The 21,603-nt window shown below is 44.3% G+C and overlaps 3 protein-coding genes across 4 annotated transcripts in view; 1 reads left to right on the top strand and 2 right to left on the bottom strand.

Moving 5' to 3' along the window:
• Window positions 1–5,101: 5,101 nt before the first annotated feature.
• Rab13 (RAB13, member RAS oncogene family) lies at window positions 5,102–9,299 on the bottom strand. Its single transcript, XM_027920924.3, has 8 exons — window positions 9,064–9,299; window positions 7,647–7,707; window positions 6,613–6,673; window positions 6,302–6,379; window positions 6,104–6,193; window positions 5,909–5,974; window positions 5,752–5,805; window positions 5,102–5,600 (listed from the first exon to the last, which is right to left on the bottom strand). The coding sequence occupies exons 1-8, from the start codon at window positions 9,185–9,187 to the stop codon at window positions 5,523–5,525; spliced, it is 612 nt and encodes a 203-aa protein (XP_027776725.2). The 5' UTR covers window positions 9,188–9,299; the 3' UTR covers window positions 5,102–5,522.
• A 7,609-nt stretch (window positions 9,300–16,908) lies between these two features.
• Window positions 16,909–18,155, top strand: Rps27 (ribosomal protein S27). Its single transcript, XM_027920853.2, has 4 exons — window positions 16,909–16,964; window positions 17,277–17,385; window positions 17,759–17,869; window positions 18,070–18,155. The coding sequence occupies exons 1-4, from the start codon at window positions 16,959–16,961 to the stop codon at window positions 18,096–18,098; spliced, it is 255 nt and encodes an 84-aa protein (XP_027776654.1). The 5' UTR covers window positions 16,909–16,958; the 3' UTR covers window positions 18,099–18,155.
• Window positions 18,156–18,448: 293 nt separating this feature from the next.
• Window positions 18,449–21,603, bottom strand: part of Nup210l (nucleoporin 210 like) — a 119,112-nt gene continuing 115,957 nt past the window's right edge. For both annotated transcript variants that reach the window (XM_027920851.2, XM_027920852.2), the window contains 3 exons: window positions 19,824–19,928; window positions 18,756–18,830; window positions 18,449–18,670 (listed from right to left, as the gene is read on the bottom strand). In XM_027920851.2, coding sequence (XP_027776652.2) covers window positions 18,573–18,670; window positions 18,756–18,830; window positions 19,824–19,928 — 278 coding nt within the window. In that variant the 3' untranslated portion in view covers window positions 18,449–18,572. The remainder of the gene's footprint in view (window positions 18,671–18,755; window positions 18,831–19,823; window positions 19,929–21,603) is intronic.

Raw genomic sequence — 21,603 nt, 5'->3', positions numbered from 1 at the left:
CAGCAAACTACCTGTTTCCTGCTGAAGAAATGCAGGCCACAAATAATGTTAAGAGGAACCCACGTTACCCTGAAGAGGAAGACTTTTGTGACTCTTTTGACAGACCAGATCTTAAAACTCAGGGAGATAAGGATAATTCCTCCTAACCATAAAATCTGTAAGAATCTATGGTTCACAATCCAATTAGAACCAGTCAGCTTGGGCCAAAGTGACACAGAGTTGTCATGGCAGTGGGGACTTGAAAATCCGAGGTATAACTGCTATCAGTCAAAAGTTAAGAGGTGGCCTGGGTGGGACTCTGGAAATTTCTCTGGGATCCGCAATAAAACAAGTGTAGGAGAGGCACACTGTCCCTCTCCTGAGAGGATCAGCTCTCTCCCTTGAGAGTGTCCTCTTTCCCTTTTTTTTTATCCCTTTGTTAAACTCATCTCTGAGCAACATGTCTGAAACCTTTCTGACTCGATTGCAAGAATTCGGGCTTGAAGGGATTCCTTTGCACTGCCTCAGTTTTCTGGAAGGCCCCAGCTCTCTAACAACTTGTCCAAGGTTATCAAGCTAGTAAATGGAAGACAAGAGGCTTGACTCCAAAATTTCAGCTCCCAGGCTAGAGGTTAAGCATGCTTTCCATCCCCATGGAGTTAAACCTTTATATACTCAAAATTGCAGTGACAGAGAGGGAAGGAAGAAGTACTGGGAAATGAAATGGAGGAAATTATATTCCACGAATGTATGATTATGTCCAAGTGAACCTCAATATTATGTAACTATAATGTACTAATAAAAACATTAAAAAGGGGGGGGGGACTTGACCCACACTCTGGGTTCCCACTTTACTGTCAGGTAATGTATTAGTTACTCTCCAAATTCGGCCCTGATTTGTTTCTTGGTTTCATACATAATATGTGACTGCAGCGTCCCAGACACTGGGAACCATGTGAGTTTAGTTCTCTTAGATGCTCAATAGATAGACCAAGAAGTACTTAAACTCCATACAAACATGAATGCTGAATTCCCACCCCCCTTCTGAATTAAGAACAGCTTCCTCATGCTGAGATTGGAGGCTAAAAAGCTGCAAGTTCCCACTCTGATACCAAGGAAGCTGAAAGTTGAGATTGTTCCCTGCCTTGGCCTGTCCAGCATAGGTTAACTAAGTTACACATGTACACTGCTTGCCTTTTGTCTCACTTCCCAACCTCTCCTCCCCTGCCTATTCTCCTTTAAAAGCTCAGATATGGGGATATGATTCTGTGATAGAGCACTTGCCTGGCATGTTATAGGCCATGGGTTCAACTGTCAGCACCAATAAATAAATAAATAGATAAATAAATAAATAAACGCTCTGTTCACCTTTGGAGATTTTGAAGATGGAACTTTTGAAGCAATGTCTTCTACCTACAAAGATGGCTTTGAACAGAACCATTTTTCCTTTTATTTTTGGTATTGAGGATTAAACCCAAGGGCACTTTACCACTGACCTACATCCCCACTTCTTTTCATTTTTTATTTTGAGACAAGATCTTACTAAGTTACTGAGGATCTTGGTAAATTGCTGAGGCTGTCCTCAAACTTGAGATCCTCCAGAGTCTCTGGGGTTACAGGTGTGAGCCAATGATAGGCAACATAAAGACACAAACAGTAGTAACATAACAACATTAAGCAGGTAATTCTACAAACAGGGCCCACTATGCTGACCTCCACTTGCTTTCTTTTATTTTTTTTAATTTTTAATTTATTCTTTAGTTTTCAGTGGACACAACATCTTTGTTTGTATGTGGTGCTGAGGATCGAACCTTGGCCCCATGCATGCCAGGCGAGCACACTACCCCTTGAGCCACATCCCCAGCCCCCACTTGCTTTCTTTTAAAAAACAATTTACCCACAGCCCTCCCTGACTTAAGTCAATAGGATATGCTAAATTCCTCAGCAAACAACCTATTATGCAGATGAAATGCAGGCCCAAAATGCACTTTCTTCCCTGATAAGAACACAAGTTACCCTGAAGGAGAAGGGGCTTTTGTGACCTTTACACAGACCAGATTCTAGAACTCAGGGATATATGATAGAAGAAAGCCCCTAACTGTAAGATCTAAGTTCCAATTAGAACCAGTCAGTGTGGGCCAAAGTGATCAAGAGTTACCTTGAATCTTTTTTTTTTTTAAGTTGTTGATAGACCTTTATTGTATTTATACATAATGCTGAGAATGGAACCCAGTGTCTCACACAACCCAGGGCTCACACTGAGCCCCAGCCCCAGCCCTACCTTGACTCTCTTATCATGCACAGTGGGGACTTGGAAGTCTGATGCAATCCTGCTGTCAGTCAAAAGTCAAGAGGTAGACCTGAGCAGAGCTCTCTGGAAACTTCTGTGAGACCTCCAATAAAACTATAGGGCAGGAGGGGTGCACCATTCTTCTCTGAGGATTCTCTCTCTCTCTCTCTAATATATATATATATATTGTCCCCTTTCCCCTCTTTCCTATCCCTTCTCATGCCAGGTACTCTTAGCAACATATCTGAAAATTTTCCAGCATGATCACAAGACCTGGTAACCAAGGACTGCATGGCTACCTTGATTTATAATAATCACGCCCCATGTGTCTCATGTTTATACATTACAGAAAATTGGTTGTGGCTTTTTTCCCCTGGTTTTTAGGTAGGATAGAGTTTTTATTTTCTCAGTACTGGGGATTGAACCCAGGGGTACTTTATCCATGAGGTACATTCCCCAACCCTCTTTATTTTTTGAGATAGGATCTTACTAAATTGCTAAGGCTGGCCTTGAACTTATAACCCTCCTGCCTCAGCCTCCAGAGTCAGTGGGCCCACTATGCTAGCATTTGTTATTCCTTACCTTAATCTTACATCTACTTTATCTCATGGAAAGTTGTTCTGTGTGATTTTTTTTTTTGCACTGGGAATTGAACCAGAGGTACTTTACCACTGAGCAACATCCCCCACCTGATTTACTTATTTATTTTTTGAGATGGGGTCTTGCTAAATTGCTTAGGGCTTAGGCTGGCCTCAAACTTGCTGTCCTGTCTCTGGTATTATAGGCATGTACCATTGAGCCTGGGTAACCCCTGTGATCTTATAAGATTTCACTTCCAATAAACTTAGCAAGAAACCAACTTGGGCCAGGCATGGTGGTGCATGCCTGTAATCCCAGCAGTTTGGGAGGCTGAGGCAGGTGGATTAAGAGTTCAAAGCCAGCCTCAGCAATGGAGAGGCACTAAGCAACTCAGTGAGACCCTGTCTCTAAATAAGATACAAAATAGGGCTAGGGATGTGGCTCAGTGCTTGAGTGCCCCCGAGTTCAATCCATGGTACCAAAAAATTTATCTAAAAAAGAAAAGAAAAGAAACCAACCAACTTGGATATCTGCTCTGAAAGTGAATTTTTAAATATCTATTTGGGGGTATGATGAAGCTGTCAATCTTGACAGCTTGAATAACACTTGAATAACACTTCGGTGGTACATTTATTTTGTTCAAAGCAAATGTGACATTTTCATTGATCTTAATAAAAGATGAAGTCCAGAGCTGGAGATGTTGTTCAGTGGTACAGCCCCTTCCCAGCACTTAGAGGGCCCTGGGTTTCATCACCAGCAAAGAAAGAAAGAAAAGAAAACAAGCAAGGAAGGAAGGAAGGGAGAGGAGAAGAAAGGGAGGGAGGGAGGGAGGAAGGAAGAAAAGGAAAGGAAAAATATCAAGCCAGGTACAGTGGGTGTAATCCCAGGGGCTCAGGAGGCCATGGGATTACAGGGTTGCAAGTTCAAAGCCAGCCTCAGCAATTTAGCAAGGCCCTAAGCAACTCAGTGAGATCCTGTCTCAAAATAAAAAAAAAATAAAAAGGGCTGAGGATGTGGCTCAGTGGTTAAGCACCACTGGGTTCAATCCCCACTACCCCCCCCCCCCCAAAAAAAAAAATCTGCAGTTTTAAAAAATACTGAGCTGGACATGGTGGTGCACACTTGTGATTCCTACTTGGGAGGCTGGAGCAGGAATTGTTCAAGGCTAGTCTGAACAATTTATCTAGACCCTGTCTCAAAATCCAAACTAAAAATGGCTGAGGATATAGCTCAGGGGTTGAGTGCCCCTTGGTTCAATCCCCAGTATCATTGAAAGGGAGGGCGGCTATGTGTACTTAAGGGGGCAATATATCAAGCCTGAAAGTTTTGGTGGTTTTTCTTTTGCATGCTGATAATTTTGGCATGTGTCTCTCCCTCACCCCCCAAGAGTTAACTGTTTTTATTAAAATTTGCTTATTTCTCTGCCTGTAAGAACCACCTAAGGGCTAGTAGTGGTGGTGCTTGCCTGTAATCCCAGAGACTCCTGTAATCCCAGCAACTCCAGAGGCTGAGGCCAGAAGATCACAAGTTCAAAGTCAGCCTCAGCAAGTTAGTGAGGCTCTGCTCAAAAATAATGAAAAGTAAAAGGGCTGGGGATGTGGCTCAGTGGTTAAGTGCCCTGGGTTGAATCCCTGGTACCAAAAGAAAAACAAAAACAAAAACAAAAAAAACACCACCCGAGAGCTATGTTAACTGACTGTGTGCCTGAAACATAAACGCTCAATAAATGTTTATGGATACATAAACCTCTCCTGTGTCTAATTTTCCTCCCCTATAAAAGCAGCTAATAATGCCTACCAAACACCTAAACAGATTTCTGGCAAAATCAAAGAAGCATGGAGGCTGGGGATTTAGCTTAGTGGCCGAGCATTTGTCTAGCACAATCAAGGCCCTGAGTTCAGGCCCCTCAAAAAGAAAAGGCGGGTGGGTGTCAAAGAAGCTTGCATTAATCACTGCTAAGCCATACCAGGTCCTGTTGTGTCCCTGCCGCTAGGGCTCATCAAGTCCTCTCTTGGAATTTCCTGTGCTAAGGACAAGGCTATGATCATAGTGATCCTTAGTCCTGAAACCCCACGATGGAAAGAGGGGGTTCAGTCCCTCAGGTCACTCTGCCTCCTGCTCCGCTGTCTTCCTCACCATCCAAACATCTGGGAAAGGGAGAGATGCACCCAGCCACACTCCAGGGAACCAACACGGGAGAGGTAAGACCTGGGTTTGAGTGACAACAATGAAAGTTTCCCAAACAGGGGGACATTTGTGCAAAGAATGGCCTTTAATACAGAGGAAGACCATGCAGCGTGACAAACCTTCAGAGAGTGGGGCTGAGCCAGCCTCTCACAGGACTCGAAAACCTGATCGAGTATCAAAATAAATCGATATATTTACATATATTCGTGACCTAAAAAACCAGAGAAAGTCCGCGGCCTGAGGCTATCTGTCCTACCCTTCCTCCCTCCTCCCTCTCATCCTCCCCCTCACCTTCCTTCACTTCCTCTGTTCCTTCCTGCACTTCTCCTGGCCCCTGGTTTCCTTCTTTCCCTTCTCTGTCTTCTCCTAGGCTCCTCACCACCAACCTGCCTCTCAGGCACCGCTGCCCCCCTCCCTGTGCAGTCCCTCAGCCCTGGCTTCCCCGGCTCCACCTCCAGGCTCAGGGTGGGAAGGCCGCAGGGGGTCCTCAGCCCAGGGAGCACTTGCTGGTGTTCTTCTTGTCGCAGGTCTTCAGGTCAGTGCTGGGGAGCTTGTGATGGTTCCCCTGGAGGGAGAAGGATGCAGAGGTCAGGATGGGAGGGCTGGCTGGCCTATGAATAAACGGGAGCTTTCTTTCTCCCCTCCTGGGAATCTAGCATGGCTCTCCTCCCAAGACACACACGGCCAGTGGGACCCAGCCAGCAGATCCCACTCACCAATCTCCGGCCTCCAGACTTGAGTAAGATGTCCCGAGCCAGGGAACTGAAAGCCTAAAGGGGAGATTGGTCAGAACAGACTGGGGGGGGGATGCGTCTACCTTTCAAGATTCCACGTCTTGGTGGTGGTTGAGGAGGGAGGGGAGGCAGGTCTCACCTCATCCACATTCATACTGGATTTGGCACTTGTCTCAAAAAATCGGATTCCGTGCTCTCGAGCCAACTGTAGGGTGAAACGAGAAGGAGAAAGCTGGAGAAAAGGGGCTGCAGCCAAGCCCCCTGCAATTGGGCCTTGCGATGTGTTCATGTGTTCATGGCGCAGTTGTAGAACCCGGCCCAGCCTGGCTCTCACCTTATCGGCCTGCTCCTTCTGCACTTTCCTCTTAGCCTCCATGTCACACTTGTTCCCCAGCAAGAGTCGCTCCACTCCAGCTGAGGCATTCTGGGGGCAGAAGTGTAAGACCAGTGACAGTGGCCCTTGCCTTTCCGCACAGCCCCTTCGTCCTCCATGATCTACCCACTTCCCCCATCTCGTCTGGAGGGTTCTTACTTCTTTGATGCTTTTCATCCAGTTCTGAATATTTTCAAAGGATTTCTCATCAGTGATGTCATACACTAGGATAATACCCTGGGAGACGACAAAGTTCACCTTGGACCATATTCCCATGTAGGCTCCCCAACACCCTCTAAATGACCCCAGAAGTCCCATCCATGAGTCTAAACTCTTGGTCATGTGGGGCAGTTTGTGGCCCACACTGCGTGCCCCACTTTCCCCTTCCCCAACCCCTGGCCCTCTGTTCTCATAAACCTATATTCTCTTGTCTCACGCCCTCAGCCCTTGTCCAGAACCACACATCATACCATGGCCCCACGGTAATAGGCAGTAGTTATTGTCTTGAATCGCTCTTGGCCAGCTGTGTCCCTGAAGAACGAGAAGATTTCATGGGTGGGACAGAAGGAGTCTCCCCCTAGGAGACTCCTTCCCACCAGAGAAATTAGCTTCTACAACATGGTGGGGCTAAAAAGAATAGATCAGCTGGGCACAGTGGCCCACGCCTATAATTCCAGTGACTCAGGAGGCTAGGGAAGAAGGATCACAAGTTCAAGGCCAGCCTCAGCAATTTAGCAAGATCCTGTCTATGAGTCTTTGCCTTTCCGTTACTCACCTTTTCCGTTTGACCTTCATTAGTTATTCAGCCTCTCCAAATCTGTTTCCTCATTTGTAAAATGGGGACAATAAAATATGTCTCACAAAGAGTGAGGATTAGATAAAATGATACATACACATAAAACATAAAATGATACTTAGTGCTTAGCATAGAGGAAGCATTCAATGAGTAAACAAGAGATCTTGTTTCTTGGGTGCCTACCATTTCTTAACAGCCATCTAACTGTCTTTTTTTTTTTTTTTTTTTGAGCAGGGGACTTCCTGCATGTGAAGTAAGGACTTCACTGGAGTTACATCCCAGCTCTTGATCTGCTCTCTAAGATCAAAAAAAAAATCCTCTAGCACAGGCAGGAGGAGGATCACAAGTTTGAGGCCAGCCTCAGCAACTTAGGGAGACCCTGTCTCAAACTGAAAAATAAAAAGGGCTGGGGATATGGGTCAGTGGTATCAGTGGTAAAGCACTCCTGGGTCAATCCAGTACTGAAAGGAAGAAAAAACAAAAAACAGAACAGCAGAGAATGCTCTGGACTCGGGGAAATGAGAATTACGGGCCGAAAAGGATCAGAGCAGGAAGAGATGGAAGGACAGCTGAATAAGCAAGATACATAAATTAGGAGAAATGGAAGAAGAAACAGCAGGGAAAGGGAGAGAAATGAAGCCAACAGGGGGAAAGAGTCCCAGGAGACGAACCGGAGGTCTAGTTAGATGTCCTGGGGGATCCACTCACCAGACCTGCAGTTTGATCTTCTTCCCCTCGATTTCCACAGTGCGGATCTTGAAGTCAATTCCTGTGGGCAGAAGTTGTGCGCTGAAGCGGAGAGTGTGTGTATGCCTGTGCATCCACAGGGATGTGTGGAGACCCGGGAAGGAGTGCAGGCGGCGCTCGGGCAAGCAACCTCTTGGAAGTACAGAACTAGGAGCATTCCCCCAAAGCTGCATTTGTATAGTGAGTATACTGTTTTAATTAGATTTTATGGAGGAGGTTTTGAAAATTCTGCAGAGGGCTTCAGGCCACCCCAGCTGACAACTCTTCCACTTAAGTTTCTGTTTCCTCCCACTATTTTCACATTCCTCTTTCCAGTTCCTTAGCTACCCCCCTCTACTTTTTTTCCCCTTTTTTTGGTACCGGGGATTGAATGCAGGGGTGCTTAACCACCTAGCCACATCTCCAGCCCTTTTTTATATTTTATTTAGAGACAGGGTCTCACTGAGTTGCTTAGGGCCTCGCTAAATTGCTGAGGCTGGCTTTGAACTTGTGACCCTCCTGCCTCAGCCTCCCTAGACCCTTCTACTATCATATTCCACTATCCTCCTGGCACTTTAGGGTACAGAATAAGGGAAAAGGAAGTTGACATTAGTCCATGAGAATTAACTGGTGGGCCAAGCTTGGAACTAAGAGAGACTAAGAGACTCACACAGGATTCCTCCTGAGACTGAGAGAGGACAGAGGGGCATTTTGCCTTTGTAACCAAAATTGTCTTGAGAATCTCTCTGACTTACTTCCCAGGCCAGAGGACGTGAAGAAAGGCGAAGGGAGGAAAGGAGACAATGTTCTTTTTAGCAGAAACTTGGGCACCTCCCCCTAGGCTGCTGGGGGCCCCAGGGAGCAGATGATTCAACAGGCTGACTCAGAGACCCCAAAAGTCCCCTCATTCCCACCTTCCTCATCAGGCAGCCGCATATTCACAATCACAGTCTTTGAGCACACCCAGTCGCCCCGTCCCCTCTGTCCAATCCTCTATTAAGCTGAGGGGAGGGAGACTGGGGAACGGATGGTAAGGTGGGATGCCAGGAGAGAGCCTGGAGGGTCAGTGGGACAGAAAGAGACAGAAGTCAGGGACGGTGGAGGGGGAATCAGGAAGAGTCCTATGTGGATAGGGTTTGGGGAAGAGGAGCTAGAGGGCCAAGAGAAAGACTCCTGTGAATTTGGGGAGACTAGAAAGACAGTCAAGGAGAGGCTGGCCTCAGAGTCACCTGGAGGCCTCAGAGAGGTTGGAGGTCTGAGTACCCAGCTATGTATGGGGGATGGGTCTGAGACAGGGGTGGAGGGACTGCGTTTAGGAGCCCTAAAGGCGACTAAGGCGCCTGCAAATGAGGGCGCAGGGGCGTCGGGGGCCTGGGAGAGGCGGCGGCGGCGGGCTCACCGATGGTGGAGATGTAAGTGCTGTTGAAGTTGTCTTCTGCAAAGCGAATGATCAGACAGGTCTTGCCCACCCCCGAGTCCCCGATCAGCAGCAGCTTGAAGAGGTGGTCGTAGGCTTTGGCCATGGCGGACACTTGGGGGCGCGGGGGAGGGGTGGCACCCGGAGGCGGGACTGCGGGGCTGGCGACCCAGCGTCCCCGAGCCCCGGCCAGGAAGTTTTCCTGCCTCTCCGCCCAAGCTCCGGGAAAGTGGGGCGGCGGCTCCTCTGGGCTCCACCTCCCGCCCGCCCACCCTTTTCGGCTGGAGGAGGCCTGTCCAGCCCCGGTCCCCTGGTCTGTCCTGTCTCCCTCGCTGTCCACCGTCCCTCCGGTTGGATCTCACGCTTTGATCGTGAGGCTGGGGTGAAGGAAAGCAGGGGTGTGAGCGACATGGCCAGGGGAGAGGGACTGTAGAGGGATTGGGGAAGGGGACAGTTCTGTCGGTAGGGACCGAGGTGGGGATGGCACTGCAGGATGACACAACTCGAAGGCCGACTTTTGGAGGCCCTATTCGAGGAAGGCGGAAGGCTGAGCTGAACCAGGCAGTGCTACAGCGTCACTGCGAACGACCCCGACCCTGCGCTCTGCGCATCCCGGCCCAGGACGAGCGGCGTGGCCAGGGCTAGGGGCTCCGGCGAGTCGCCCGCCCCCTGCTGGGACACCGGGAAAGTGCAGATGGCCCTACCGAGGAGCCCTACCCCTCACACCCGACGCCCAGACCTTGGGAGGTCACTTCTAACCTCAGCCGCGACTGTCTTCCTTCCGGGACCCTGTGTGTGATTTATCTGACCAGATGGCTCAGGACTGGAGACATTGGGGCTAAACATATTTATTGACATGTTTTGGATAGTGGAGAATAAACCTAGCCGGGCTTCACCACTGAGCTCAATCCTCAGGCCCTTTTTATTTTGGGACAGACTTCCCTAAATTGCTAAGACGGGCCTCCAACTTGCGATCCTTCTGCTTCAGCCGCCCTAATTGCTTGGATTACAGGCGTGTGCCACCACACCAAGCTGAAGCACCATTTTTCATGAAAAAGAAAAAGGGCTGGGAATTTAGCTCAGTGGTATAGCTTCTCTGAGTTCAATCAGTATCCAGTACTGAATAAAAAAAGGTGCACTGGTTGTGAGAAGGCATCTTTTGTCACTTATCTTTGTCACCTTCTGTGTCTGTGTTTGTTCTGGAACACAACTATTCCTTTTTTTAAATCTCTCTCTCTCTCTCTTTTGTATTGGGCATTGAACCCAGGGGCACTTTACCACTGAACTACATCCCCAAAACTTTTTATTTTTTTATTTTGAGGTAGTCTCACTAAGTTTCTGAGAGTCTTACTAAATTGTTGAGGCTGAGCCAGGTGTGTTGCTGCATGCCTATAGTCCCCACATTTTGGGAGGCTGAGGCAGGAGGATCACAAGTTCAAGGCCAGTCTTAGCAATTTAGCAAGGCCCTAAGCAACTTAGAGAAACCCTGGGGATGAGGCTCAGTGGTTAAGTGCCCCTGGGTTCAATCCAATAAAATAAAAATTAAAAATAAATTGTTGGGCTGGGTTTGTGGCTTAGTAGTAGATCACTTGCTTAGCACATGTGAGGCACTAGGTTCGATCCTCTGCAACACATACAAATAAGTAAATAAAATAAAGGCATTGAGTCCATCTACAACTAAAAACACTTTTTAAAATAAAAATTAAAAAAAAAAATTGTTGAGGCTTACCTTGAACTTGTGATCCTCCCACCTCAGCCTCCCAAATTGCTGGGATAATTAATAGACATGCGTCACCAGGCTCTCATTGTATCTTTCAGCTGCATCCCAAATCTTGTTTTTTTTCTCACTGACCAAACTGCCTCATCTGTTCTTTAAATTAGTCTTCAATTTTCATGGATGGTTCCAATGCAAATCCACCAGTCCTTCTTCGGTTCATCTTCTTTTGCGGGGATCTGAACACTCAGTGCCCAGCAGTTGCTATTCTTGCTACCTCTCTGATATGCGAGCTGGTGCACACGTGCTTTCCCTGGACCCTCACCTCACGGGACTCTCCCCAAGCTCTCTTGGTCTCAGCCACAGTGCCTTCTGTCCCCTCATTCTGTTCATCTGGCATTGGGTTTTGTGCTTTTCCCCCAGGCTACAATGCTCTTCCCTCCACATCTTTGCATGGTTGACTCCTTTTTTCTTTTTCTTTTCTTTTCTTGCAGTAGGGGGTTACTGGGGACTGTACCCAGGGGCACTTTATACTGAGCTACATCCGCAGTTCTTTTCTTTCTTTCTTCTTCTTCTTTTTTTTTTTTTTTTTTTTTTTTTTTTTGCGGTGCTGGGGATTGAACCCAGGGCCTTGTGCATGCAAGACAAGCACTCTACCAACTGAGCTATATCCCCAGCCCTCCCCAGTTTCTATTTTTTATTTTGTGACAGGGTTTCATTAAGATGTTGAGGGTCTTGCTAATTTGCTGAGGCTGGCCTCCAGTTTATGATTCTTCTGCCTCAGCCTCTCAAATGGGATTACAGGTGTGCACCACCATGCCCAACTTTTTTTTTCCTCCCCTTGGGGACAGGTAACTAGGGAATTAACTCAGGGGTGCTTTACTACTGAGCTACAATCTCTAGCCCTTTTTATTTTTTATTTTGCAACAGGATCTTGCTTGCAATTCTCCTGTCCCAGTCTCCTGACTTGCTGGCATTACATATCACCATGCTTTATGTGTCACCATGCCCAGAGAATTCTTTTCTTAGATTTCAGTCTAAATATAATTTCCTCAAAAGTTTTCATTATTTTTTAAATTTATTTTTTTATTTTAATTTGTTACATATGACAGCAGAAGGAATTACAATTCATATTACACATGTAGAGCACAATTTTTCATATCTCTGGTTGCACACAAAGTAGTCACAACATTTGCGTCTTCATACATGTACTTAGGGTTAAGATTTTTGAGTTCTTTATATATCCTAGAGATTAGTGCTCTATCTGATGTATGTAAAAATTTGCTCCCAAAATGTAGGCTCTCTGTTCACATCACTGATTGTTTCTTTTGATGAGAAGAAGCTTTTTAGTTTGAATCCATCCCATTTATTGATTCTTGATTTTAGGGTAATGATGTCCATCACATTCCACCGTCTTTCCTACCCCTTCCCTTCTCCTCCCTCCCCTTTGCCCAATCTAGAGTTCATCTAATCCTCCAATGCCCTCCCCCAACCCCATTATGAATCAGCATCCTTAAATCAGAGAAAACATTGGCAATGGGTTTTTTTGGGATTACATAACTTCACTTAGCATTATATTCTCCAACTCCATCCATTTACCTGCAAATGCCATGATTTTATTCTCTTTTAATGCTGAATAATATTACATCATATATATATACATATATATATATATATATATATATATGTATATATATATACACATACCACATTTTCTTTATCCATTCATCTACTGAAGGGCATCTAGATTGGTTACACAGTTTAGCTATTTGTGAATTGTGCTGCTATAAACATTGATGTGGCTGTGTCCCTATAGTGTCCTTTGGGTATAGACCGAGGAGTGGGATAGCTGAATCAAATGGTGGTTCCATTCCAAGTTTCCAAGGATTCTCCATACTGCTTTCCATATTGGCTGCACCAATTTGCAGTCCCACCAGCAATGTATGAAAGTGACTTTCCTCCCACATCCTTGCCAACTATTATTGATGTTTCTGTTCTTAATAGCTTCTATTCTGACTGGAGTGTGATGGAGTCTTGGAGTAGTTTTGATTTGCATTTCTCTAATTGCTAGAGATGTTGAACATTTTTTCATACATTTGTTGATTGACTGTATATCATCTTCTGAGAAGTGTCTATTCAGTTCCTTGACCCATTTATTTTTATTTATTTATTTATTTTTTTATTTTTTTTTAAAGAGAGAGTGAGAGACAGAGAGAGAGAAAGAGAGAGTGAGAGAGAATTTTTCAATATTTATTTTCTAGCTCTCGGCGGGCACAACATCTTTGTTTGTATGTGGTGCTGAGGATCGAACCCGGGCCGCACGCATGCCAGGCCAGCGCGCTACCTCTTGAGCCACATCCCCAGCCCTACCCATTTATTGATTGGGTTATTTTTTTGGTGTTAAGATTTTTGAGTTCTTCATATAATCCTAGAGATTAGTGCTCTATCTTATGTGTTTGTGGTAAAAATTTGCTCCCAAAAGGTAGGCTCTCTATTCACCTCACTGATTGTTTCTTTTGATGAGAAGAAGCTTTTTAGTTTGAATCCATCCCATTTATTGATTCTTTTTTTTTTAATTGTTTTAGTTGTTGATAGACCTTTATTTATTTATATGTGGTGCTGAGAATCAAACCCAGCACCACATATAAATAAATAAATACACACCAGGCAAGTGCTCTACTGCTGAGCCATACCAGCCCCCCCCCCCCCCCATTTATTGATTCTTGATTTTAATTCTTGTGCTATAGGAGTCTTATTAAGAAAGTTAGGGGAGTGGGGTTGTGGCTCAGCGGTACAGCACTCGCCTAGCATGTGCAGGGCCCTGGGTTCAATCCTCAGTGCCACATAAAAAAATGAATAAAATATAGGTATTGTGTCTGACTAAAAAATAAATATTAAAAGAAAAAAAAGAAAGTTGGAGCCTAATTTGATATGATGGAGATTTGGGCCTACTTTTTCTTCTAATAGGTGCAGGGTCTCTGGTTTAATTTCTAGGTCCTTGATCCACTTTGAGTTGAGTTTTGTGCATGATGAGAGATAGGGGATTAATTTCATTTTGTTGTGTATGGGTTTTCCCAGCACCATTTGTTGAAGAGGCTACCTTTTCTCCAGTACATGTTTTGGGCACCTTTGTTTAATATAAGATAACTGTAGTTATGTGGGTTAGTCTCTGTATCCTCAATTCTGTACCATTGGTCTACCAGTCTGTTTTGGTGCCAATACCATGCTGTTTTTGTTACTGTTGCTCTGTAGTATAGATTTTGCACATCTCATACCAACTCCAAGTTCAATATGCCACTTTGGTACTTTGAAACTGGCTGTGGTTTACATTACTGAGATTAATAAAGATTACAATCACAGAACTTTTCTTCAGAAAGCTGGTTGTCCAGCCAGGTGCAAAGGTGCATGCCTGTAATGATCCCAGTGGCTTGGGAGGCTGAGGCAGGAAGATCGTGAGTTCAAAGCCAGTCTTAGCAACCTAGGGAGGCACTTAGCAATTTAGTGAGACCCTATCTCTAATAAAATATAAAAAAGGACTTGTATGTGGCTTAGTGGTTAAGCACCCTTGGGTTCAATCACCAGTACCAAAACAAAACAAAAAAATTCACATGCCTTTCCTTTCCTTTGGAATTAACCAGGCCTCCAGGTGCCATTTGGGTTATCTTTATTCCTCCTTTATTTTTATTTATTTATATGTGTGCATCTGTGTGTGTGTGTATGTGTGTGTGTGTGTGTGTGTATATATATATATATATATATATATATTTTGTGTGTGTGTGTGTGTGTGTATGTGTGTGTGGAGTACTGGGGATTAAACCCAGGGATACTTAACCACTGAGTTACATCTCTAGCTCCTTTTTATATTTTATGTAGAGACTGGGTCTCACTAAATTGCTTAGAGTATCAGTGAGAACTTGGGATCCTCCTGCCTCAGCCTACCAAGCTGCTGGGATTATAGACATGCATCACCTCATCCAGCTCCTCCTTTATTTTTAAGTTTAATTTTATTTTTTTCTGTGTATGTGGTACTGGGGATTGAACTCAGGGAGTGCTCCTCCACTGAGCTAAATCCCAAGCCTTTTTTATTTTGAAATAGGATTATTATTATTTTGTGTGTGTGTGTGTCTGTGTGGTGCTGGGGATGGAACCCAGGGCCTTGTGCATGCAAGGCAAATACTCTACCCACTGAGCTATAGTCCCTGCCCCTGAAACAGGATTTTGCTAAATTACTGAAATTAGCCTTGAATTTGTGTCCTCCTGCCTCAGCCTCCGGAATCACTGGGATTATAGGTGTGTGCCACCACACCAGGCTTCATTTCTCCTTTTTGACAAATGGAGAATCTAAAGCTTTAGTCATTATAGTAGAGCATGATGCTTTGATTTTCGTCTTTCCTTTCTTCTCATTCTCTGGCAAAGGTGTCAATACTGCAAGATTAAAAATAATGTGGAGATAGTGCTGGTTAAAATAGGGGGAAAGGGATGTGGTTGCCTAAGACGAAAGGATATTTCGGAAGACAGTTTAGTAGTCTTCAATGTACATAGCACTGATCCAACAGTTTGATTTTTTTAAAAAAACTTTTTTTAAGAGAGAGAGAGAGAGAATTTTTTAATATTTATTTTTCAGTTTTCGGCGGACACAACATCTTTGTTTGTATGTGGTGCTGAGGATCGAACCCGGACCACACGCATGCCAGGCGAGCGCGCTACGGCTTGAGCCACATCCCCAGCCCCCCAACAGTTTGATTTTTAAGGATTTTCCTACAAATACAGTCTCACAGGCACAGAAGAATGTATTTATACCTATGACTATCTTCACAAATTTATATATAATGTGTGGAAAAAATATATATACGTATACATGTGTGTGTCTGTATTAATTTATTTATACAGGTTGAGCTTTCTAATTTGAAAACATGAAAGCTAAAATGTTCCAAATTCTAAAACTTTTGAAGTGTTGACATGATACACCACTGAAAAATTCCACACCTTTTCTCACCTGACAGGTCACAGTCAAACCACAGGTGCACTAAAATGATTGTATGAAGTTATCCCTGGGAACAGTGATGCACACCTGTAAATCCCAGTGACTTGGGAAGCCCAGGCAAGAGGATCACAAGTTTGAGATCATCCTGGGTAATTTAAGGAGACCCCTGCGGGGCGGGGAAGGGCTGGGGATTTAGCTCAGTGGTAAAGCACCTCTGGATTCAATCCCTAATATATTTAAAAAAAAAAAAAAGTTTTGTATAAGTGTTTTCTTTTTTGGTGAGGGAGGTAAGGAGTACCAGGGATTGAACTCAGGGGAACTCGATCACCAAGCTACATCCTCAGCCCTATTTTGTATTTTATTTAGAGACAGGGTCTCCCTTAGTTGCTTAGTACCTTGCTTTTTTTGAGGCTGGCTTTGAATTCACTATCCTCCTGCCTCAATCCTCCAGAGATACTGGGATCTCAGGCATGCACCACCATGCCCGGTTTATTTTCTTATTTTTTAGAGGGATTTGAAAAAGAAAAAGTGAACTTTAACAATGGAGTCTGAGGGGCTGCAGCGCTTGGGTTCCATACCCAACATCGCAAAAATACTAGATAAATATATAAATTAAATAAATCCACCCCCACCCCAACAACAACAACAACAAAACCCCACACAATGGTAAACCCTAGGGTTAGTTGGGGTTGAGGGGGATATAAGAGGAGGGCTGTCTGTTTTGCATATATTTACATCCAGAATCGTTAAATATGGATAAGTTAAGTTAACTGAAATGGTACAGAATACCAATAATTGAAAAATAAATAAACCCCAGATAAAGCTCGATATGGTTCAGTATTACTGAGGTTTTTCCGCAGCAGTTCCTACTTATAAAGTTCCAGCTGTCATAGTGCACCGGTAAATTTTTAAAATGTTCCTTTATTCCTTGACAGTGATTAAACGCTGAATTCAAAATAGCTCTCTCAACATGGTGACACATTCCTGACGAGAGGATCACTTAAAAGACCTTTTCAAAATGGCTGTTCCATTCTTGCTCCACTGAAGACCAACCTAGAGCAGGACCTTCCCAACATGGCGACACAAGACCCGAGCGTCACTTCCTGCAGGATGCCGGATATAAGGAGCAGGATTTCCGCTTTCGCTCCTTTCCGGCGGTGACGACCTCCCCACGAGAACATGCCTGTGAGTTCCTTGGTCCAGGTTTCAGCGGAGATCTCGCTCTTCTGTCCGCACGCTCCCCTCACGCTGATTTCGCCTCGTAGAGGGTCCTCAGTAACCCTCTGCACTTCTTAGGACCTTAACTCCAGGGACCGCAGCGGCCCACGGGCCACCCGCATAGACGGGAGCGGAGAGGAGATAAGATGGCGGCCCAGCTACGCAGACACCAGGGGCGGCGAGGGGCGAGTTCTCCCCGGTGTGTGACAGTGGGGGCTGTTTTCCATCATCCCCTTTTCGCCGTTGGTTTCTAAACCTCTGCGTTTCTTCCCCTCTTAGCTCGCAAAGGATCTCCTTCATCCCTCTCCGGAAGAGGAGAAGCGGAAACACAAGAAGAAGCGCCTGGTGCAGAGCCCCAACTCCTATTTCATGGACGTGAAATGCCCAGGTGAGAGGTGGCCTGCTGCAGCAGGAGAAGCAAGGGACCCCCCCCCCCCGCCCCCCGGCGGGGAGGGCCGTGCGAGTTGTGCCACATCCCTTGAAGCAACTCAGCAACCTGGGTTTCTAAATCTGTTAGAAGGAGGTAATGCTACTCCCGATTTTCTAAAATTCGAATACATGAAACTGGTAATACAGTTTTGTTTTTTAGGAGTAGTTGAATTCCGTGCTCTCTGGTCAAAACTGCATATAAAGATTGTACTTTTTTTTTTTTTGTCTTAGGAAACACTAATGGGATGTTGAGTTGGGGTTAAGTGAGAGAAAAATATGGCAGTAATATTGGAGAAAAACGTTAACTCTTTGCCTGATTTCCATCTCCCCAGGATGCTACAAAATCACCACAGTTTTTAGCCATGCACAAACAGTAGTTTTGTGTGTTGGCTGCTCCACTGTCCTCTGCCAGCCTACGGGAGGAAAAGCAAGGCTTACAGAAGGTAAATAGCTCAATGTTGTGGTTTTTGGCTTTGAATCTTAAAGGGAAAGGAATCCGTATAAATGAGTTAAGTAGCTAATGGAGTTGAGGGGGAATGTAGCATTCTGAGATGGATCACCAGGCTTCTGCTAGTTTTATGAGGGTGGGGCAATGGACAGGGTAGGTATCCTGTCAGGTAATCTTCAAACCATTTTCTTCCAGGATGTTCCTTCAGGAGGAAGCAGCACTAAAAGCAGCCTGAATCAAGATGAGTGGGAAAACATCCCAATAAACACATTTTGGATATATCCTGTTTATTGTCTTGTTTAACTGCTAGGAAGTTCCTGCCTCAAGTATTCAGGGGCATCCAGAAGAGTGGAATGCTAGAGTCATTTGGGGCAAGTAAGTGGTCAAGTACTTTAAAAAAAAAAAAAAGTCCCTTTGGGACATTTTATCCACTTAGGCTCATTGGGTGGATCTTCAGGGATTGATTTAAGAATTGGAATACTAGATAAACGTGAGAATGACTTTTATGTTTTCTTAGTATTAGTAAGTGTTAATCTGTAGAACACAACAAACAACTTTAATAAAAATACAGCTTAACATTTTTTATTGATGATTGTCAGAACCCTTGTATTGGAGGCTTAGTGTAGAGATTGCTGGTAGGCTCCTTGTCTAGGGCTAAAAATATTCCCTCAGTTAAAGGGGACTTGCCCAAGCACAGGTTAGTGCCTTATGCTCCATAACCAATGCTGTAGTCGACTCTGGGTCAGTGGGGGTTGTGGGCTCAAGAAAGGAGGAGAACTTGCGGAGGTATAAGAACCTGAAAGTAAAGGGGGAAGGAAGATGATGAAGTTCTGAGTCAATCAAGCATGTATACTTGGGCTTCTCAAAAGAGAGGTCTTTACCTGGCTGTGGTGTTCCTATAGTTGGTACATAAACCACAGGAACGGTCTGAATCTTGTTTAGGAAGGCACTGTAAGCTAGAAAAAGGAAAAGGGAGATGTCACAAAAAGCTTACTTTTTTATCAAAAAATATTTTCACTGGAAGAAGGCCTTAAAGAGTAAAAGTCCACTCTTACCATGAGAATAAGTATTGATATAGAAAGAAATGCTTAAGTCTGCCCTCTGTCCATGGATTCAACCAACCGAGAATCAGAAATAATTTGGAAAAATGTGTATACTGAACATGAAGACTTTTTTCCTTATTATAACCTGAATGGCATAGTATAATAACCATTTATAGGATTTGCATTGTATCAGTATAAGTAACTAGAAATGACTTAAAATGTGTAGGAGAGATGTATAAATTATGTCATTTGTACAAGCAAGGCACAGGAATATCTGGATTTGGGATGTTATTTTTTATTTTTAGTTATAGATGGACACAATACCTTTATTATTTGTTTACGTGGTGCCAAGGATCGAAACCAGTGCCACACACACGCTAGGCAAGTGCTGAACCAGTGAGCTACAAAGATATCCCAAGTCCTGGAATTGGGATATCTTGGCTTCTGGAAGTAATATCCCCCCCAAAATACTTGGACACTGTAACTTAAGTAATACACTTACTGGAAATTTTATTTATCCCAATTTAAACCATCTTAAGGTATTTTCTTTTAATTTGTCTAAAAGATGGGAGATGTGTGTAGCCAGTGGTGATGGTATATTGAATCCTCCCTAGCCACTGGTTGGAGTAACAGTAGCAGTTGTCTGAAGGCTAAGCAACAGTGGTATTTCACTTTAGTTGTTTCCACTTTAGTGATATATCATAGTTTGCCACATCCAGTATACCATTTTGTAGTAGTAAGCTGAAGATGGCATTAAGTGATTGGGCTAGGGAGGCTAACTCAACTACTACTTGTCACAAATTAGATGTGATAAACAGCTAATTTTCATCCTCATTTAGTTTGTGAAATAAAATGAAGGCAGTTTCCAAGTCAAAGTCCACGGTGCTGAATATAAGGACTCCTTACCTAGAAAGATGAAAGCTGTTGATGCCAACACCGCAAAGAGGGTAAAGAGGAGGATCTGGTAAGAACCAATGAACTGCTTGAAGACTCCTGAACCTTCACACTGATCTGTGCATTGGCCATAACAAGATAATAGTTAGACACATCCAGGGCAGATGCTGCATTGAAGACAGGGTCTTAAAGAGTATCCAGCAGAAGCACTCAAAACCCAGCCCTTTTATGAAACTTGAGGTGTGAACTCGTTCCTTCACCTCTTTTTAGCTTCTCATATCTCCAAATAATAAAATCTTCAAATTTAAATGTTAGTCTTCTCAGGTTTTAAGGGGTGCTTTAAATCCCTTTGCCACCTTAAAATGCCTGTAAAACCCATTCTGTGTATTTTAACCCCAGGTGCCATGTTTTCTTTTACTAAATTTGTGATAGTCTCTGCTAACCAAAACATTTCTTCAGATCACCAGTTACCTCCTAAATTCATTGGTCCCTTGTCTTCAGGGTGTCATTTCTAGGGAATTCTTCAGACATGTTTTTGAAGCCAATTTGGCATCTGTTTGGTTTTTTCGAATTCTTCATTGCTTATAAATGAACTCCACTCTTGGCCAAACTGCCTGAATTCCAGGACTTATGGATTACTAGGTTTTCATACCTGGTTGCTATTCTGCACTCCTAGTAGAGCTCTGCTTCTGAACTCACAAAACATAACCCAAAACTGTCCTTAACTTCTTATAATCTCATGAACCCAAAGGAGCCACATCCCTAGCCCTTGTAATTTTTTCAAACAGCTGCTTAAGGCCTCACTTAGTTGCTGAAGCTGACTTTGAATTTGGGATCCTCCTGCCTTAGCCTCTTGAAGTGCTGGGATTACAGGCATGTGCCACCACACCCAGCTCATTCACACTATTTGCAAACTGCTTCCCTCTGAAGAATTTGAGATTTAAGGTGTGCATAGGGATTGTACACTAATCTCTGATCAGATCCCACTGTTCAAATCTGGCTTTCCGGAGTCCATAGGATCAGAATCCAAATAAAATGTGGACAGCATCATATGTACCTGTCCATTCTGATTATAATGATCTAATGTCTGTCTCCCCAAACCTGGCCCTTTTCTCCACCCAACCCCACTACCGTGGATTGAACCCAAGAGTCATGTAATAGGCAAGTGTTCTACCACCATCCCTAGTCCCTCCTCCCCTTTTAAATTTTCAACAAATAAACATTTTCAATAAATTGCCAAAGCTGGCCTTGAATTTGGCAATCCTGCCTCAGCTCTGGAGTTGCTGGGATTATAGGAGTGCACCATCATACCCTGCTTCTATCACTAAGCAATATTCCCAGCCTTATTTATTTATTTTTTTTTTAAAGAGGGGAGAGAGAGAGAGAATTTTTTTTTTTAATATTTATTTTTCAGTTCTCGGCAAACACAACATCTTTGTATGTGGTGCTGAGGATCAAACCCGGGCCGCACGCATGCCAGGCGAGCGCGCTACCACTTGAGCCACATCCCCAGCCCCTTATTTTTTGTTTTGAAATGGGATCTCACTAAATTGCTGAGGCTACACTCAAAACTGTCATCCAGGCTGAGCCTCCCAAATTGCTGGGATAACAGGTATGAGCCTCCATGCCCAACACCCCTTGCTTTTTTTTTTTTTTTTAATACCAGGGATTGAACCCAGAGGTGCTGAACTACTGAGCCACAATCTCATCCTTTGTTGAGACAGGGCTTTGCTAAATTGCTTTTGAACTTGGGATCCTTCTGTCAGCCTCCCAAGTCACTGGAATTACAGGT

This window comes from Marmota flaviventris, chromosome 10, assembly GCF_047511675.1.
Source record: "Marmota flaviventris isolate mMarFla1 chromosome 10, mMarFla1.hap1, whole genome shotgun sequence".
Classification (NCBI taxonomy): Eukaryota; Metazoa; Chordata; class Mammalia; order Rodentia; family Sciuridae; genus Marmota; species Marmota flaviventris.
The sequence above is the reverse complement of the archived record's forward strand: the minus strand, read 5'-3'. Positions and strand labels throughout refer to the sequence as shown.

What these genes read in the sequence shown, in the direction of transcription:
- Rab13 (XM_027920924.3), bottom strand. Translation starts at nt 9,187, where the DNA reads ATGGCCAAAGCCTACGACCACCTCTTCAAGCTGCTGCTGATCGGGGAC. An exon ending in AAGATCAAACTGCAGGTCTG is followed by an intron (nt 6,674 to 7,646) that starts GTGAGTGGATCC and finishes CTCGTTCTTCAG; the next exon opens with GGACACAGCTGGCCAAGAGC. An exon ending in GGATGAAAAGCATCAAAGAA is followed by an intron (nt 6,194 to 6,301) that starts GTAAGAACCCTC and finishes TTCTGCCCCCAG; the next exon opens with AATGCCTCAGCTGGAGTGGA.
- Rps27 (XM_027920853.2), top strand. An exon ending in CATGGACGTGAAATGCCCAG is followed by an intron (nt 17,386 to 17,758) that starts GTGAGAGGTGGC and finishes CCATCTCCCCAG; the next exon opens with GATGCTACAAAATCACCACA. An exon ending in AAAAGCAAGGCTTACAGAAG is followed by an intron (nt 17,870 to 18,069) that starts GTAAATAGCTCA and finishes ATTTTCTTCCAG; the next exon opens with GATGTTCCTTCAGGAGGAAG.